Source organism: Lepus europaeus, chromosome 11, assembly GCF_033115175.1.
Source record: "Lepus europaeus isolate LE1 chromosome 11, mLepTim1.pri, whole genome shotgun sequence".
NCBI classification, from domain to species: domain Eukaryota; kingdom Metazoa; phylum Chordata; class Mammalia; order Lagomorpha; family Leporidae; genus Lepus; species Lepus europaeus.
Window position 1 is genome coordinate 43576891 of NC_084837.1, and position 20371 is coordinate 43597261.

General features: G+C 44.3%; 1 protein-coding gene across 5 annotated transcripts in view; it reads left to right on the top strand.

The window, feature by feature from the left end:
- The first annotated feature begins 4129 nt into the window (after positions 1-4129).
- The window catches only part of HECTD1 (HECT domain E3 ubiquitin protein ligase 1), a 100504-nt gene continuing 84262 nt past the window's right edge, over positions 4130-20371 (top strand). For 4 of the 5 annotated variants that reach the window (XM_062205317.1, XM_062205321.1, XM_062205322.1 and 1 more), the window contains exons 1-2: positions 4130-4423; positions 5812-5970. In XM_062205317.1, coding sequence (XP_062061301.1) covers positions 5831-5970 — 140 coding nt within the window. In that variant the 5' untranslated portion in view covers positions 4130-4423; positions 5812-5830. The remainder of the gene's footprint in view (positions 4424-5811; positions 5971-20371) is intronic. The other variant, XM_062205319.1, reaches the window with a different exon arrangement.

Consider the following 20371-nt stretch of genomic DNA (forward strand, 5'->3'; position numbering starts at 1 on the left):
TTTGCCTTGAAAACAAGGAAATAGCAGGCCGGCACCGCGGCTCACTAGGCTAATCTTCCGTCTTGCGGGGCCGGCACACCAGGTTCTAGTCCCGGTCGGGGCACCGATCCTGTCCTGGTTGCCCCTCTTCCAGGCCAGCTCTCTTCTGTGGCCCGGGAGTGCAGTGGAGGATGGCCCAAGTGCTTGGGCCCTGCACCCCATGAGAGACCAGGAAAAGCACCTGGCTCCTGCCATCAGATCAGCGCGGTGCGCCGGCCACAGCGCGCCAGCTGCAGCGGCCATTGGAGGGTGAACCAACGGCAAAAAGGAAGACCTTTCTCTCTGTCTCTCTCTCACTGTCCACTCTGCCTGTCGAGAAAAAAAAAGAAAACAAACAAACAAAAAAGAAAACAAGGAAATAAGGGCCAGCACTGTGCCATAGTGGGCAAAGGTGCTGGCATCCCAGGACTGGTTCAAGTCCTGGCCACTCTATTTTCCATCCAGCGCCTTGCTAATGTGCCTAAGATGGCTCAAACACTTGGGCCCCTGCACCCATGTAGGAGAGACCTAGAAAAAGCTCCTAGCTTTGGATTGGCCCAGCTACAGCCCTTGTGGCCATTTGGGGAGTAAACCAGTAGATGGAAGATATTCTGTCTCTTCCTCTCTCTTTGTAAATTTGCCTTTCAAATAAACAAATCTTTTTAAAAAAAGAACATAAGGAAATAAACTGAGAAAATAACTAGAAAGCCATTAAAAGACATGAAATTTGGCCGGCACCGCAGCTCAATAGGCTAATCCTCCGCCTGCGGCGCTGGCACACCGAGTTCTGTCCCAGTTGCCCCTCTTCCAGGCCAGCTCTCTGCTATGGCCCAGGAGTGCAGTGGAGGATGGCCCAAGTCCTTGGGCCCTGCACCCGCATGGGAGACCAGGAGGAAGCACCTGGCTCCTGGCTTCGGATCAGCGTGATGCGCCGGCCGCAGTGCGCCGGCTGCGGTGGCCATTGGAGGGTGAACCAACGGCAAAAAGGAAGACCTTTCTCTCTGTCTCTCTCTCTCACTGTCCACTCTGCCTGTCAAAAAAAAAAAAAAGAAAAAAAAAAAAGACATGAAATTTAAATGTATACAACTAAGTCAAAGTGGCCCATCTGAAAAGCCTACATATTTTATGATTCCAATGGTATGACTTTCTGGAAAGGAAAATCTAAGGAAAGAGTAAAAAGTTCAGTGCTTGACAGGGATTAGGAGAAGCGTGGATAAACATGTAGAGCATAGAGTTTTTTTAGGGCAGTAAAAAGATATTCTGTATGATAATGTGTATAGTGGATATGTCATTATGCATTCATCCTAATCTATAAAATGTACAAGTGGACTTTAACTAGGGACTTTGAATGATAATGATGTGTCAAAGTAAGTTCATCATTAATTGTAACAAATGCATAGTGGGGGAGGCTGTGACTTACTGGGCCTTACACCCTGCTTGGCACAGAGTTCTGACTCGTCCATGAGTCTTAGACTTTGGCATCAAGGTGATCTCTCAACATGTAAACACTTCCTGGTTTCTCGGCACATGTATTTGAAAATGGTCCACTGCCTTCATCTGGATTTTTTTTTTTAGTACTTCATTCCTTTCCTTTAATGTTCTCCTTGTAGGACCTCATGATTATTTTTTTAAAGATTTATTTATTTATTTGAAAGGCAGTGAGTTTGTGTGTGTGTGTGTGTGTGTGTGAGGGAGAGAGAGAGAGAGAGAGAAGGGAGAAAAAAGAGACAGATCTTCCATCTGCTGGTTCATTCATTCCCCAAATGGCCACAATAGCCAGAGCTAGGCCAGGCCAAAGCCAATAGCTTCAAACTACCTCTGGGTCTCTCACATGAGTGACAGTGGGTCAAGTACTTGAGTCATCCTCTGGTGTCTTCCCAGGCGCATTAGCAGGGATCTGGATCAGACACAAAACAGCCAGGACTCAAAGCCACACTCTGATATGGGATGCCTGCGTTGCAGATGGCAGCTTAGCTCACTGCACCACCCCTGCACCATAATGCTGGCCAGACCCTCATGTTTCAATTCTCTCTTTGTGTTTGAATTTAAAATAACAATGTAAAAACACATTACTGTAAAAGCACAATAAAAGTCACAGCACTGTTTTGATAAAGTGTCTTTAAAGCACCCTAACGCTGTTTACCTTGGCTGTACGAAGTTACTGGTGCAGGTAGATACAGTGCAAGAATAAAGGAAAAGATACTTTTAAAATTTAACAGAAGCATGTATCTCTTTTGTCTTTTAAAATTTTTTAATTTATTTTATTTGAAAGGCATAGCAAGAGAGAGACACAGAAAGTGCTCTTATCACCAGTTTACTCTCCAAACGCTCAAATGGCCTAGCCTGGACCAGGCCAAACAGGGGAGCCAGCAATTCAATTCAGGTTCCTATATAGGTGGTAGGGACCTAAGGACTTGAGCCATCACATGCTGTCTCCCAGGGTGCACTAGCAGGAAGCTGGAATCAGAAGTGCAGTCAGGACTTTGCTATGAGGATTCGGGTGTCCCAAGAAGGGTTTTAACTGCTGCACCAACTGTCTGACCCTCTTGTTTACTCCTAGGGCCAAGTCCAGGCCTTCCTGTTGGGCTTTCCCACTGTTAGGGCAGGGCAGCAACCTCCCAGCCAATGCCCTTGTCTAGGCTGCTCTTTGTAGCCCATTCTGGACACTCTCAGCATATAAATTCTCCACTTTTTCCAGGATTCTAGTCCAGGACTGGTTACTCGGCTCAGCCTAATTTCTGCATCCGCACCTTCAAGGCTCTCCACACTTGATTCCTCTTCCGTGGCTCAGCGCCGGTTCTTTCCCCTTCACTCTATCTTTGAACAAAACCAGGCTTCACTTGTATTCTTCCCACTCCCCAGCGTCTACACTTCACCCATTCAAGGTCCAGAAAGCAATGCCACTTCCTCTTTGAAGATTTTCCTGGCAGCTGCAACTTACCCTCACTGTTTTTAAATCATTATTCTCCTAGTGTTGTACCTGTGACAAGGCAGTCACGTCTTTCATCATCTTCTCTTGATTCGACTTGTTAATAGCAGACCTGGGGGCCCACTGCCTGCGACACTGGGACATGCGCTGACAGCTATCTGCAGGGCAAATCTGTAATTTCCAAAATATTGGTTCTTAGAAATACATAGCAATTTCATAATTGCCTAAGGGAACATGTCTTCACTACCACCATGTACTATGAGGAGTCTCTGGGACATGGGCTTATTTATCTCACAAACCAGGATTTAGTTAACATTTTTTTTTTAAAGCTATATTCACATTTCCAATTCAGCACATCTGAAATATCTCCGAGTGCGTCCTATAAGCAGGTGTATTTTACTTTCAACGCACGTGAAGTAAAAAGCACGGACCACGGGCGTATCTGTGGCCACAGGCAAAGGAGCCAAAGCCCCCTCTCGGTGCTGCTGCTTACTGGGGCGCTCTCGGGCCTGAATTTACCGAGGCTGCCTCGGAGCCTCGGTTCTGAACAAAGCCGCTAACACAGTACCTACTTTCCAGGGTGGTTGTGAAACGCTTCCTTTCTGAGGCGCGGGGCTGTTTGCCGCCCGGCACCGGAGGGAGGCGCTTTTCCTCACGCCGGGAGCGGCGGCCGGAGGCGTGGAGGCCAGCTGACGGGGGAGCGCGGGTCCCGCGGGCGGGGAGGCTCGGCCGGGACCGCTCGGGCCCGGCGCCGCACGGAGGGGACTTCCGCAGCGCCGCGCGGAGCGTTCGCCACGGAGCCAAACGAGCGGAGCGTGCGTGCTCGAGTGCGCGCGCGGGCCGTCGGGGGCGCGCTCGGACTCGGGCCGAGCGAGAAAGGCGCTAACTAGCCAGGGTGTGCGCTAGGAAAACTACAGCCCGAGGGAGCCCTGCCCGGGCCGCGGGGGGCGAGAGCGCCCGGGCCCCGCGGCGGCGGCGCGCCCGGCGCCCGGCGCCCGGGGTCGGCGCCCCCGCGCCGCGGGTCGGCCATCTCCGCAGCGCCCCAGGTGGTGGCCGGCGGGAGAACACATTCGCTCCGCCTCCGCCGGGCTCGGCTGCCCTCGGCAGCCTCCCCGCCCGGCTCTCGCTCGACCCTCCCCTCTCCCCCCTCCTGAATCACGATGGACGCGGCCTCCCCCCGCTGCCGGCGGCAGCACCGCGCGGGCCTCCCTCTGAACTGCAGGGCCTGAGGAGCCGCGTGCCGGGGACGGGACCTGCGCTGGCTGGCTGCCGCCGCTCAGGGGAACCTCTCGCTTCCCTGTCACCAGGTCCCCGCGGAGGAAGGGGAGGGACGAGACTCGGCTTTTCCTGTGCCGCCTGCCCGGTTCGACCTGCGCGGCCTGCGGCTTCCTGGGAACTCGAGGGCCGCGGCTGGGCCTGGCTCTGCCCGCGGCCTGCTGGGAGCTGGACCGAAGCGGTTTGGGACGACAAGCCTGGGTGAGAGCCTGTGGGAATGGGGAGGCGGGGATGCCTCCGGTCGTCGGAAGGGCAGGCCTAGGGCCCGGGATCCGGGACGCCCGGCGGCGGGCGGGGAGCGAGACCCCAGCGCTGGCTGCGGTCGGCCGGGCTGCTGCCGACTTTTCTGCTTGGCCCCTTTGTTTCCCTCCCTGGGCCGTTCTGGCGGCGGGGCCTGGCTTGCCCGCGCTGGAGCCCACGGCGGGCTCCTCTTGCCCTTGAGAAGAAGGAAGGGTTCGCGGCCCGGCCGGGGCCAGGGACGTCCCTCCGGGCCTCCGAGTTCCGGGCGCCGCTCTCAGGAGACCGGCCGCCCTGCTTGGCTCGGCAGCCCCCTCTCCGGCCCCGGAGGCTTTTGCTGCTGCTTCTGCCGATCTTCGGTCCCTCCTAAACAGGTGGCTAACTTGATGGGGTTTGGTGCGGGGGAGGCAGAGCGCTTGTTGGGTCGGTCCCGCTGGTCGCCGCCGTTGGCTGCCCAGCGCGACCCCACGCTTGGTTTCTGCACCTGCAGCTGGGTTAGGTGGGCTCCACAGCGCTCCTCTGATCAGGGCGCTTAAGAGGAGCTTTTATGATGGCTGGTCTGAAGGGGCAACTTCTCGGTTTTGCTTATATATATATTTAGCCAACTGCCCCATCCCCACGGGAAAAGAGAGCCCTAGAGTGGCCTATATTCTGATCCGTAACCTGTTAGTCCATTGCACATACTTTCTAGCGTTTCTTTTTAAAGTTTAAGGACAGTTGCCAAGACTGCCAACATTCGTTGACCAATTCTTTATTCATAAATACATCTCGTATCTAATTATCGTTTGTAGTTAGACCTCGTTAAATAGGAGTAAGTAAATTGAAAAGCAGGATTTGTGGAATCAGAGGTAACTTTACAGGAGAAACTGAATTTGGAAGGGGAAAGGATCAAAATGCCTTGAAAATACAGAAAAGGACCCGTATCTGAAGATCAGTTTTGAGTGTAGATAGAAGAGGGGAAGAAGTTTGCTAGGGGGAAAAAAAAACTTTAGTAGTAGTTTTTTGCCTTTTGGCACAGCCATTTAGTGATAGCGGCGTGGGATCCGAAGCTTGTGTGGTTGTGTTTGACGAAGACAGCGCTGGTTTCCAGTTAAGCAGCAACATAATCAGCTTATGTCTTGTGCAAAACTGCTTTTTATTTAGTGTGATATCTGAATGTTAAACCCAAGGAATAAGTTGGAAAACTACATTGAACACCGTGATCCAGAAGACATGCTTCACGATTTTTTTTAATTTCTAGGAGGGCACCATGAACATTTAATTTACGCAGAAGTAAGTGAAAACATTTTAAAACTCAAGCTGATTAGTCTTGGAAATTTAAAGGACTTTTTTTTCCCCTTTTCAAATTTAAGCAGAGGCTTTTAAAAAACCATGGCGGACGTGGATCCAGATACGTTGCTGGAATGGCTACAGATGGGACAGGGAGATGAAAGGGATATGCAGCTCATAGCCCTGGAACAGCTATGCATGTTGCTTCTGATGTCCGACAACGTGGATCGTTGTTTTGAAACGTAAGTACATTCCTTCATCATCTTCCTTTGGGTTTTGCTGTATTGACATCTGTTTTCAAACATTGCTGACTTCAATTTGTGTAGAAATTTCTCTGGTGAATTTTTAAAGTGTATTTTAAAACACTTCTTTAAAGTTTTGCGTTTACACTTTTCTGAGGAATAGAAAAAGGTAACTGTAGTACTGATAATTTTGTTTACACAAATATGTATTTGTGAAATGAATGGTAATTAGTAGAAATACTAATTCTAATCCATAGCTTGGCTGATTGATTTTCAAAATATGTTGTAAGCTGGAGACAATGCAGATACTTATCTTCTTTAAAGCAAGCTAGTTCTGTACTATGAAATTGACTTATAGAATAAGAGAAATGATAATGAACATGTTTTGAACTGCCCATTTCTTCATCTGTGTTAAATCATATACGTTGTACTTTGGTTAAAGCAAATCATTGGTTTGTAAATTTTGGTTTGGGATGGGATAAATTGGATGTTAACCATGTAGCATACTTTTTAGAATAGTAGAAACATTTTTAGTACTGTGAATTTAAATAATTTATTCAGAAGCTATAACATAGAATTTGTGCAAAAATGAAAAAGATTTCATTACTACATAGATCATTGCAGCTGAGTTTCTTCTTATATAAGTGATGCTTGTCCTTTCGGATTAACCATTCTTCTGAGTGCTGAACACATTTGTTTTTTACTGCTGCTTTATTATATTTACAGTTTTGAATTCAGTAATAAGTAAAGGAAAACTCTATAATGTTTCTGCATTTCTTTTAATGTCATTTTAAAGTAATTAGAAGAGAATGTTTGTGATGTTGACCTAAAATTTGGTATAATTATCTTAATATCTTTACGGTGGGAATAAAGGCTGCATTACTAAATTGACAGAATATTTTAACTGTCTTCCTTTTTGGCGGTATAATAACTTTTGATTGTAAATCTTGTTAAAACAGTACTTTTAAGGTAAAAATCCGGCCGGCGCCGCGGCTCAATAGGCTAATCCTCCGCCTGCGGCGCCAGCACCCCAGGTTCTAGACCCAGTTGGGGCGCCAGATTCTGTCCTGGTTGCTTCTCTTCCAGTCCAGCTCTCTGCTGTGGCCCGGGAGTGCAGTGGAGGATGGCCCAGGTCCTTGGGCCCTGCACCCGCATGGGAGACCAGGAGGCAGCACCTGGCTCCTGGCTTCGGATCAGCACAGCACGCCGGCCACAGTGTGCCGGCCGTAGTGGCCACTTGGGGGGGGTGAACCAACGGCAAAGGAAGACCTCTTTCTTTCTGTCTCTCTCTCTCTCTCTCTCTGTCTAACTCTGTCAAAAAATAAAAACAAAGGTAAAAATCCTAAAGTTTCTAAATAACAATCAGTGAGTAGTCCATGTATTTCAGTTATTTTTTTTTTTTAAGATTTTATGTATTTATTAGAGAGGCAGAGTTACAGACAGTTTGAGAGAGAGACGGAGAGAGAGGTCTTCCATCCACTGGTTCACTCCCCAGATGGCCGCAACAGCCAGAGCTGTACCAATCCGAAGCCAGGAGCCAGGTGCCTCCTCCCGGTCTCCCATGCAGGTAGAGGGGCCCAAGCACTTGGGCCATTCACCACTGTTTTCCCAGGCCACAGCAGAGAGCTGGATTAGAAGAGAGGTAGCCAGTACTAGAACTGGCGCCCATATGGGATGCCGGCGCCACAGGTAGAGGACCAACCCACTGCACCACAGAGTTGGCCCCTATTTCAGTTAGTTTTTGTTACTGGCTTTCTTTGAGTATATTTTAGCCCTTCTGTTGACACAGGTTTGAGCAGAATGTATGGAAAAAAGAGTATTTGTTTTGAGTAGTCATATTTTTTTAGAGGGTCTTCATAACCCTGTGAATTACTTCTGGTATTTTAAAATTTATTTATTTATTCAAAAGGCAGAATTAGAGAGAGGCAGAGGCAGAGAGAGAAGTCTTCCATCCACTGGTCACTCCCCAAATGGCTGCAACTGCCAGAGCTGAGCTGATCCGAAGTGAGGAGCTTCTTCCCAGTCTCCCACACAGGTGCAGGGGCCCAAGGACTTGGACCACCTTCTACTGCTTTCCCAGGCCATAGCAGAGAGCTGGATCAGAAGTGGAGTAGCCAGGACTAGAACTGGCACCCATATAGGATGCCAGCACTGTAGGCAGCAGCTTTACTGCTACGCCACAGTGTCAGCCCCCTACTTCTGGCATTTTAAAAAGTGATGTTTGCTAGTCAAAACAACTATACTTTTGTATCTGTTTAGCAGTAGCATATAGAAGAGGTATTTGTAATGGCATTTTTGGAAAGTGCTATTGTATTACAAACAATTTAAAGAAAAAAAAATTTTTTTTTTTGCAAAGGCAGAGATACAGATCTTCTGTCCCCTGATTATTCTCCAAATGCTGGCAACAGCCAGTTGCCAGGATAAGTCAGGAGCTGGGACTCAATCCCAGGCTCCCTTGTGGACAGCAGGGACCCAACTGCTTGATCCATCACTTGTTACCTGTTGCCTTCTAGAGTGCCTATCATCGGAGAAGCTGGCATGAGGAACAGAGCTGAGACTTGAACCTAGGCACTCTGATACAGGATACAACCATCCAGAGTGACATGTATTTTTGTTTTTTAAGGTTTATTTATTTGAATGGCAGAGTAATAGCAAAAAAAATAGAGACAGACAGAAAAGAAGAACTCTTCCATCTACTGGTTTACTCCTTAAATGGCTGCAATGGCAGGTGCTGGGCCAGGCCAAAAGTAGGACCCAGGAACTCCATCCAGGTCTCCCACAACCGTGACAGGGGCCCAAGTACTTGGTCCTTCTTCCTATGCCTTCCCAGATGTGTTAAGAAGCTGAACCAGAAGTGGAGCAGCAGGGACTTGAACCAACAACTCAAACATGGGTCATGGTATAACAAGTAACAGCTTAACCTGTTGCCCCACAACACTAACTCCTATAAAATCAACCTCATGAAGAATTGTACTATCCTAACCTTATAGCTGTCTAATTTTTTTCCTTTTTCCCTTCAAGGCTTTGCTCATATTTAGCATAATGTAATTTGGAGAAACATGAAATTAAAATAAAGTACAAAGGTGTAAGAGTATTTTTCTAAGATTTATTTATTTATTTGAAAGGCAGAGTTAGAGTGGGAGAGACAGAGAGATCTTCCATCTGCTGATTCAGTCCCCACATGACCACAACAGCTGGGCTGGGCCAGACCAAAGCCAGGAGCTTCATTCTGGTCTCCCACATGGGTAGCAGGGAATCAAGTACTTGGGCTGTCATGTGCTGTTTTCCCAGATGCATTATCAGGGAGCTGGATTGGAAGTAGAGCAGCCAGGACTTGAACTGGCACCTCTATGGGATGTAGGTGTCGCTGTTGGCAGCTTTACCTACTGCCACAATGCCAGTCCCGGAAGAAGAATTTAAATTGATGGTTAACTCTGTTTTGTGTAGCATAGTTATCATTTACAGAATAGGTAGTTGATTAAATTTTGGTTTTGATCTTTAGTTTGCGTGCTTCATTCAGTAGCCAGATTTTCTTGTTGTCGGAGAAATTGTCTTGGTTCCTTTAACCAGAGAATCAGTATGGTGAGGTAGAATAGCCTATGGCATCAGAGGTCTGGGTTTGTATTCTTGGTCTGCTTTGTGTTGGTTTTAGCCTTTCACAGGCTTACTTTCTTAGGTAAAATGGCAGTAATCTTATTTCAAGGGACTTCTTGTGGTTTAAAGGAGAGAATGTATGTGAAAAGTGTTTTGATTAAACTGGGATACCCACATGTGTGGATATTAATTTAAAAAGTACTGTAAATGAGTGAATTGTGGGAATAAATTCTTTTTTTTTTAAGATTATTTATTTGAAAAACAAAGTTTAGAGAGAGCCAGGGAGACAGTAGGAGACAGCTCTTCAATCCACTGGTTTACTCACTCCCCAAATAGCCACAATGGTTGGAGCAAGGCTGGTCCAAGCCAAGAGTTTCTTCCGGATCTCCCATGTGGTTAGAAGTGGCCCAAGAATTTGGGCCGTGTTCCACCGCTTTCCCAGATGCATTAGCGGGAATCTAGATTAGAGAGGAGCAGCTGAGACTCAAACCAGCACCAGTATGAAATGATGGCATTCCAGGTGGTAGCTTTACCCACCATGCCACAACACTAGCCTCCCTAAATTTGTCTTTTGAAGACATGACTTTATCTGCTCAAAGGAGAATAAATGGTAGCAGCCTGGAGATCAAAAGAATATCACTTGTAGACTTATTTGGAGGCTATAATCTGGGGGAGGGGTGTTGTGTGGTTGTGTTAAAAGTAGAAAGAAATAGATCTAAGAGAGATTTGGGTTTTGGAAGAGAAATGGACTTGAGTAGACTTGAATGATTAGGTATGGGAAAGTGAGAAAGCAGGAGGTGTTGTAGGTGACTCAGGTCATTGATGGGGCAGTTCAGTGAGAACATTGGAAGAAGAGGACCATGTTTTGAGCGTCTGAGGTCATGAGTTTGGATTTGGAAATGTTTAGTCTGAGATACCCTTGAGATATCTTCATGGAGGTGTTGAATAAGCAGTTGTATAAATGAATATGGAAAATGGAGGCGAGGCCTAGGTTAGAGAAAAAATTGCAGAGTCAAGGATTTGTGATGGTTATTTATAATCATGGTATATGATGGAGGTTTAGTGCAGTGAGTCTTAAAACTCTTTTGGTGGCTGAGGCCCGCGCTGTGGCGCAGTGGGTTGAAGCCCCAGCCTGCAGCACTGGCATCCCATATGGGCGCCGGTTCAATTCATGGCCACTTCACTTCTGTCCAGCTCTGCTAATGTGCCTGGGAAAGCAGTGGAGGATGGCCCAAATCCTTGGGTCCCTGCACCCGTGTTGGGGACCCAGAAGAAGCTCTTGGTTTCTGGCTTCAGATTGGCTCAGCTCTGGCCATTGTGGCCATTTAAGGAGTGAACCAAAAAACAGAAGACCTCTCTCTGTGTATCTCTACCTCTCTTTGTAACTGTCTTTCAAATAAATAAAATAAATCTTAAAAAAAAAACTCTTTGGTGGCAGAACTTCTTCATGTTCTTAAAAATTATCATGGACCCTACAGAAGTTTTAATTATGTTGACTATGTCAGTTGCTGTTTATCATATTCCAGTTGTAATGAGGACATTTTAAAAATGTATTCATTAATTATTTTAAAAGAATAAGCTTCTTATATTTAATTTAAATACATTTTGTGAAAAATAGCCTTTTCCAAATAAAATATTTAGGAGAAGAGTGACATTACTTGACATTTTTGCAACTCTCTTTCTAGTTTGCTTTAATGGAAGATAACTGGATTCTCATATCTGCTTCTGCATTTAGTCTGTTGCATTATGCTGTTTTGATTGAAATATGTGGGAATCTTTAACAGATGTAGTTAGAAAAGGGAGGAATATTATAATAACATTTAAACATAATTATTTTTGTACCAAAATGCAATGAGATAGTTTAAATGTTAGTTATAATACAGATTTTGCTATTTGTTATCAGTGAACTTTTTGTATTCTGTTACATTAACATCTGTTGATCTGTCTTGTACTTTGGATGTTTTTTGCATGTTTCAATTTTTTAAAATCATACTTTGGTTATGTGGAAATGATTGGTCCACTGTTAAACAGATATTCTAAACGTTGACATATGTCATTGTACAGTATCAGAAACTCACATTTGATAATATGACATTGATATCATAAGAAAAGTCTGAAGTTTGGGATGCTGTCAAGAATGTGGTGACAAATACAAGTTTTCCAAAATTTGTAAGTTTTGCTTGGAAACTTGAATGTTATAATTCAAAACCAATAGTTTTTTTCCTTAAAGTGAAAGTCATACTTCATTAATTTTCTTGAAGCTATGACTATGACTGATATAATGTGCTTTTTTTAAAAAAAGAAATATTTAATGTATTTGAGAAGCAGAGAGACAGCTCCTGTCTGCTTGTTCACCCCCCTTCCCAAATCCCTCCCATTGCAGTAATTCATTGGTAGTAATGCAGTATAATTAAACTTGTGCATTGGGCTAGGCCAGGTGGAAACTAGTGTCCAGGAAATCAGTCCAGGTCTCCCACATGGATGGCAGAGACCCAGTAACTTGAGCCATCACCTGCTGTCTCCCAGAGTGCACATTAGCATGCAGCTGGAATTGGGAGTGGAGATGGGCCATGAAGTCATGCATTCTGATGCAGGATGTGTGCCCACGTGGTATCTCAACCACTAGGCCAAAAACAGTCCTTTCGTTAATTATGAGAAAATGCTTACCAAATATCTAAGCCTAAATAATCAGTTTGTTTGATGTTCTTTCAAGTACTGTGATGTTGCAAGAAAAAAGTGGTTAGTTCATCTCTCAAACAGTTAACCCGCTGCACCACAGCACACCAGCCCCAAGGTTGTTTATCTTGATGATGAGAGTCTGATAGAGTGGTGGTGAGGGTCAGATTTGAATGGATTGAGGAGTGTGTGGGATAAAAAGAAAGAGACAAGATGCCTGGGAAACTTTATTCACACTTTGTATTGGGAAAGGAGTATAGGTTATTTGTTTTGTATTTTTCTTTTAAAAGCAGAAGAGATAGGAGAGCAATTGAATAATCCGTAGTGTAAGTACTCTGAAAAAAACTGGGAGAGATCTGACTTGTTTAAAGCAGTGCTTCTTAAATTTAATGTACTTCATGAGAATCATTTGCCCAGTAGTATTATTAAGGTACATATTCTGATTCAGTCGGTCTGGTGTGGAGCCTGAATTTTTTAAAAAATTTGTTTATTTATTTGAAAGGTGGAGTGACAAAGAGAAAGAGAAAGAGAGTACATGCATGCTTCTGTCTGCCAGTCCACTCCACAAATACCAGCAATAACCAAGGCTGGGCTACACCAAAGCTAGGAGCCAAGAACTCCATCTGGGTCTCCCATGTGGGTGACAGGAGCTCAACTATTGGGCCATGGTCCACTGCCTTCCAGGTGCATTAGTAGGGAGATGGATTAGAAGTAGAGTATCCAGGACTTTTTTTGTTTTTTTAAAGATTGATTGATTTATTAGAGAGACAGAGAGAGAAGAGAGGTCTTCTATCTGCTAGTTCACTTCCCAAATGGCTGTAATGGCCAGAGCTGGGCCAATCGAAGAAAGAAGCTTCTTTAGGTCTTCCATGTGGGTGCAGGGACCCAAGGATATGGCCATCTTCTACTGCTTTCCTATGACATAGCAGAGAGTGGATCAGAATTGGAGCAGCCAGGACTCGAACCAGAGCCCTTATAGGATGCCGGCACTGCAGGTGGCTGCTTTACCCGTTAAGCCACAGTGTGGCCCCAGTACCCAGGACTTGACTGGTACCCTGATACAGGGTGTTGCATCACAAGCGGTGGCTTAACCTGCTATGCCACAACACTGGCCCAAATTTTGTACTCCTAGTGTGCTCCCAGATAATACAAAAGGCTTTGTACAGAAAACCCCATATTCATTAGTAAAGCTGTTGATCCACTGATGGAGAGGCTGATTTTAGGTAGAAAAAGGTGTATTCCCTTGGTTTTAACAAAGGGAAGGTGGAGAGGTTAGGTTTGGTGTTTTAGGTCTGATAGTAGAAAGTTGAAAGGATTTGTTTGATGGCTTGTATTTTATCCCTGAAGTTGGAGATTGAAAACAAGGTAATAGATATGGATGTTGTAATGCAGTGGGTTAAGCCACCACTTGGAACACTGTCATCCCAAATCACAGTGCCTGGTCTGAGTCTTCTCTACTCCACATTTCCTATCTGGCTACCTGCTAATGTGTCTAGGAGAAAGTGGTGATGACTCTAAAACCTGGATTCCTGCCACCCATGTGGGAGTCCAGGAGGGAGTTTCTGGTTCCCTGATCCAGCCCTGCCTATTGTGGGCATTTGGGGAATAAATCAGTGGGATGGAAGAGCTCTCTTTTTCAAATAAATCTTTTTAAAAAAATGGATTTATATGGGGAAGTGAATGTTCTCATATAGTGCAAGTAGTTTAATAACAACTATTCCTTTCTCTAAGTTAACTATAACTAGAGTTACAGTCTTAAAATGGTGATTTGATTGTACCACTCCCTTTTATAAAATCTTTTTTTTTGACAGAGTGGATAGTGAGAGAGAGAGACAGAGAGAAAGGTCTTCCTTTTTGCCGTTGGTTCACCCTCCAGTGGCCGCTGCGGCCGGCGCATCTTGCTGATCCGAAGCCAGGAGCCAGGTGCTTCTCCTGGTCTCCCATGCGGGTGCAGGGCCCAAGCACTTGGGCCATCCTCCACTGCACTCCCGGGCCATAGCAGAGAGCTGGCCTGGAAGAGGGGCAACCAGGATAGAATGCAGCGCCCCAACCGGAACTAGAACCTGGTGTGCCGGCGCCGCTAGGCGGAGGATTAGCCTGTTAAGCCACGGCGCCGGCCAAATCTTTGGGTTCTTAATGAGTCAAATTTAAATGTCTTAAAAAACCTTCCTGCATTCTCACACATACATAAGACTACCACGTTACTATATTTGGAGCCTTCATCTTTCCCACTGAAAAGCAAAGTAATACTGAGTGAATTGGAGAAGTTCTTTATATTGGCCTGTTTTCCCTTTATGTCTACAGTACTGTAGAATATATTTCTGGAGTTGTGAAACTGGTTGGGAGTATCAGGAGGAAGAATGTTAATAACATTTTTTTCAGTAGCAGAAACAATAATAACATCAGTATGTGTGCTGGGTCTTCAACAAAGTCATGGAAGATGTGTATTATGAACAAAGTAGATGGATTTCAAAAGGTTTTTCGCACCAAAATTATTTAATTCCTTTTTCCATCAACTTTTTGTTAATAGTTTTTATTTATGTATTTGAAAAGTAGAAAGCAAGTGAGCTCTCATCCATTGATTCCTTCCTCAAATGACTGCAGTGTTGGCTGCCAGGAACCTAATACAGGTTTCCATGTGGATGGCAGAAAGCAAATCACATGGGCCGTCACTCCTGCCTCCCTGGGTCTGCAGCGGCAGGAAGATGGAGTCAGGAGCCAGAGCCAACAGAACAGCTAATTGTTCAGTTTATGTACACTGATGGCAACCGTGTATGTCCTTCTGTTCAGGGGATAGTAGAGAGAAGTGCTAGAATTAGAAAGTTCTCCATCATGGTTCTTGACTTGGGACTCTAGGAGATTCATTAGTGATGAACTTCAGAGAACTTTTGTTGATTACTAAAGTGTTGGCCACCTAAAAAAAAAAATGTAAACCACAAAATAGTGTTCTAATCTCAGCAGGAAATATATAATGAAAATTAATGAAGCTAGATTTTTAACTCGTGACATACTTCTGTGTATAGACCACTTTGTGTTTTACAGCATTTTGTGATTATACTATGCATATCTGGTGACTGTGTCATTAGATCTTAGCGTCCAGCACTGTCTCACCCATCTTTGTATCCTACCTGCAATACTCAACACAGTAGTGGGCAGAAAAAGGCAGTGAATAGATACATGTTGAATGAATTGCAGTCAAGTTTATGTGTGTATTTTAATTGGAGAAAAGCAAGTTTACATATTAAAATTGTACTTCTTTTCATGAAAAGAAAGGCAGTAATTTTCAGCTGGTATATCAAGAGTTATTTTTAGCTCAGTAATACAAAAAAGGTCAAGGCTGGGAGCAGAGGCAAAAATGGAATAAAAATGAAATGAATCAAATGATACTATCTTCAAGAAACAAGATTGATTCATGTTTTTCAGCTAAGTGATTAACATGGGCCATCTTCCTCTGCCATCTTATGCACGTTATTAGGAAACTTGATCGGAAGCAAAGTAGCTGGAACTCCAACTCATACTTCAGTGTGTGATGCCGGCATCTCAAGTGATGTCTTAACCACTATAGATGCCCACTCCGGTTCCTATTTGTTTTCTTTCTTTCTTTTGTTGGTTGATATGTCTTTTTAAAGATTTATTTATTTATTTGAAAGGTGTAGTGACAGACATACCTTCCATCTGCTGGTTCATTCCCCAAATGCTTGCAATAGCCAGGGCTAGACCATCCCAAAGACAAGAGCCAAGAACTCCACCTGGATCTCCCACAGACATCGTAGGAACCTAAGTATTTGCATTCTGATATGGGCTGTAGGCACAATGCCTTAACTGGCTGTGCCACAATGCCTGTCCCTTTGTTCTTGTTTTATGTTGCTTATCTTTACTTCCATCAGAAAAGGATTCTGATGTCATTGTGGGTAGCGTTTGGAAACCACTTTCTAAATTTGGAGCTATCTGAAGATTCTTCTTTTTTTAAAAGAATTATTTTTTATTTATTTGAAAGAGTTACAGAGAATGGTAAAACCAGAGAGAGAGAGGAGTCTTCCATTCCACTGGTTCACTCTCTAAATGACCACAACAGCCAGAGCTGAGCTGATCAGAAGCCAGGAGCTTCCTCCTGGTTTCCCATGTAGGTTCAGGGGCCCAAGCACTTGAGCCATCTTCCACTGCTTTCCCAGGCCACAGCAGAGAGCTGGATTGGAAGAGGAGCAGCCGGGACTTGAACCGGTGCTCATATGGGATACAGGTGCTGTAGGCTAGAGCTTTAACCCACTGTGCCACAGCACCGGCCCCTGAAGATTGTTAATCTTATTTTTGTGGTTAACTAGTCTGACAGTTCTTTGTAAGCCACATGACTAACCTTGAGTCTATTTTGAGTAAACTTTGAGTGACTGTATTTGTATATGAAATTTTCTGTCATAGATATATAATTTTTGCATTATCTAGGGAGGGTTGTGATTATTCCTTTTTGATATTTATTTATTTGAAAGGCAGAGTTACAGAGAGGGAGAGGTAGAGTCATAGAGAAGTCTTCCATCTGCTGGTTCACTCTCCAAATGGCTGCTATGACCAGGGCTGGGCCAGACTGAAGCCAGGAACCAGGAGCTTCCTCTGGGTCTCCCACGTGAGTGCAGGGGCCCATATACTTGGGCCATTGTTTACTGCTTTTTCAGGTGCATTAGTAGTGAGCTGGATCAGAAGTGGAGCAGCCTGAACTCGAACTGGTGCCCAAATGGGATGCTGGTACTGCGGGCAGCAGATTAATCTGCTACACCACAGCACTGGCACCAGGGTTGTGATTATTCTGTACATAATGTTGTTTTTTTTTTTTTCTTAAAGTTGTTTAAATTACTTACAATGAAATTTCTTTGACCCTTCTCCCATTTCCTTCCTTCCTTCCTTCCTTCCTTCCTTCCTTCCTTTCTCTTTCCTTCATTCCTTCGTTCATTTGTTCATTCCTTCCTTCCTTTCCTTCATTCCTTTATTCCTTGATTGGTTTATTTGAAAGGCAGAGAGAGAAGGAATCTTCCATCCACTGGTTCACTCCTCAAATGGCTGCAACAGCTGGAGCTGGGTCTATCCGAAGCCAGGAGTTTCTTCCAGTCTCCCATGGGGGTACAAGGGTCCAAGCACTTGGGCCATTTTCCTCTGCTTTCCCAGGCACATTAGAAGGGAGCTGGATTTGAAGTGGAAGAGCCGGGACTCAAAACATTACCCATATGGGATGCTGGCACTGCAGATGGTGGTTTACCTGCTGTGTGCCACAGCACCATCCCCCCCTTCCCACTTCTAATGATTGTCAACTAGTGGTTTGTTCTCTATTCGTATAGCTTTTGGTTTTTCCATGATGTCATGTAAATGGAATTATACACATGGTATGTGGCTCTTTTAGTCTGATTTTTTTTTTTTCACTTTGCATGTTGCTTTTGAAATTCATCTGTTGAATGTATCAGTAGTTCTTCCTTTTAACTGCAAAGTAATATTCCATTTTTGGATATGCTGTAATTTAAGGCATTCATTTGTTGAAGGGTAATCTTTTTCCAGTTTTTGTGATTATGATCGAAGCTGTAGAAATATCAGCATACAGATTTTTATGTAAATATGATAAGGTGTAGAAATTGAAAAACTGATTTCAAATTCATATAGAAATAGAGAATATCTGGACTAGTCAAAACAACTTTGATAGAGAATAAAGTGGATGTCTATTGTTTTGCTTAAGCTGGGAGTGACAATACGATTTGCCTCTTTTGTGTGGATGACAGGGACCCATTTACCTGACACCTCTCAGGGTACACTTTAGCAGAAACCTGGAATTGGGAGCGTGGTCAGTACTCAAACCTAGGCATTGTGAAATGGGACGTGGGAATCCCAACTGGTCTCATAACTGAGAAGCCAAATGCCCACCCATTGATTTTTGAGGTTGGTTTTATGGCCCAGGATATGATTTATTTTATTTTTGGTCAGTAGTCCGTATGTATTTGAGAAGAATGTGTGTTCTATTGCTGGATAGGATTTTCTGCAAGTGTCAGATTAGGTCAAATTTGATAATGTTAAAGTTCATGTCATTATTGCCTTTGTGTTTGTTTTATGGGTTAGTGAGAGAGGAGTGAAGTCTTAATTGTGCAGTTCCTCTCTCTGTTCTTTGAGTTTTTGCTTTATGTGTTTTGAAGCCCTGTTGTGTTTAGGATTCAGTCTGGTGAATTTACGCTTATATCTTAATGTAATGTCCCTCTTTATTCTTTTCAATAAAGACTATTTTGTCTAATGTTAAGCATAGCTATTCCAACTTTTCTTTAAATAGTGTTTATGTGCCATATCTTTTTCTATCCTTTTAGTTTTTAACCAATCTGTATTACTATATATAGATGCCTTGTAGACTACATGTTGTTGGGTTTTGTGTTTGTGTGTGTGTGTGTGTGTATTCTAAGATTTATGTCTTTATTTGAGAGGTAGAGTTACAGAGAGGGAGAGACAGAAAAAAGTTCTTCCATCCACTGGTTCAGTCCCCAAATGGCCGCAATAGCGAGGAGCCAGAAGCTTCTTTTGGGTCTCCCACACAGATGTAGGGGCCCAAACACTTGGAGCACCTTCTACTGTTTCCTCAGGCCATAGCAGAGCTGGATCAGAAGAGGAACAGCCTGTTGTGTATGTGTTTTTTTTTGTTTTTGTTTTTTTTTCTGACAGGCAGAGTGGACAGTGAGAGAGAGAGACAGAGAAAAAGGTCTTCCTTTGCCATTGGTTCACCCTCTAATGGCTGCCGCGGCCGGCGCACTGCGTTGATCTGAAGCCAGGAGCCAGGTGCTTCTCCTGGTCTCCCATGTGGGTGCAGGGCCCAAGCACTTGGGCCATCCTCCACTGCACTCCCGGGCCATAGCAGAGAGCTGGCCTGGAAGAGGGGCAACCGGGACAGAATCCGGCGCCCCGACTGGGACTAGAACCCGGTGTGCCTTCGCCGCAAGGCGGAGGATTAGCCTATTGAGCCGTGGCGCCGGCCGTGTATGTGTTTTTAATCCACTTGACAATCTGTTTTTTTACTTGAGTTGGGATGCTTTACATTTAATGTAATTTCTGACATGTATAGATGTATATCTCCCAGTTTATTACTTGTTTTTGATTACTTATCTTTTCAATCTTTTCCATTTGGGGTTACTGTTTCATAATAATCTATTGACTAGTTAATATTCCAGTTACAAGTTAAATGAAGAAGCCATATACATTTATAAGTCCCTTTATACTCTTCCACCCTTATACTATAGTTATCACATGTATTAAAACTACATTAATTGAAAACCTTAGGATTTGCTATTATAATTTTTGCTTTCAACAGTGAATTTAATAGGGGGAAAATAGTCTTATGTTTATCCAGGTAAGATTCTGTTGATTTCCATTCATTTCTGAAGTTCTCAGTAGCTGTATAGTATCATTTTCTTTCATCTTTAAGAACTTTGTTTACTATTACTTTTTGGGAAGTTCTGCTAGTGATAAATTCTCTTTATTTGAGAATGTCTTTATTTTACCTTCATGGTGTAAAGATATTTTTGCTAGACACAGAATTCTGGGGTGAATTTATTCATTTTAAAGACAAAGTTTACTATCTTCCGGGCTATGTGTGTGTGTTTACATTTTATTTCTTTGAAATACACACTGACAGAGAGGGAATGACAACACAAGAGATGGCTCTGCTGGTTCATTCCCCAAATGACTGTAATGGCCAGGAGCCAAGAATTCTTTTTTTTTTAAAGATTATTTATTTATTTGAAAGAGTTACACAGAGCGAAAGAGAGACAGAGAGGGAGAGAGATCTTCCATATGCTGGTTCATTCCCCAGATGGCCACAGCAGCCAGAGCTGTGCCAATCTGAAGCCAGGAGCCAGGAGCTTCTTCCAGATCTCCCACACGGGTGCAGGGGTCCAAGGACTTGGGCCATCTTCTATTGCTTTCCCAGGCCATAACAGAGAGCTGGATCGGAAGTGGAGCAGCTGGGACTCGAACCAGTGCCCATATGGGATGCAGGCACTGCGAGCAGTGGCTTTACCCGCTATGCCACAGCACCAGCCCCAGGAGCCAAGAATTCTATCCAGGTGTCTCAAGTGGGTGGCAGGGACCCAAGTACTTGGGCCATCTTATGCTTTTCTAG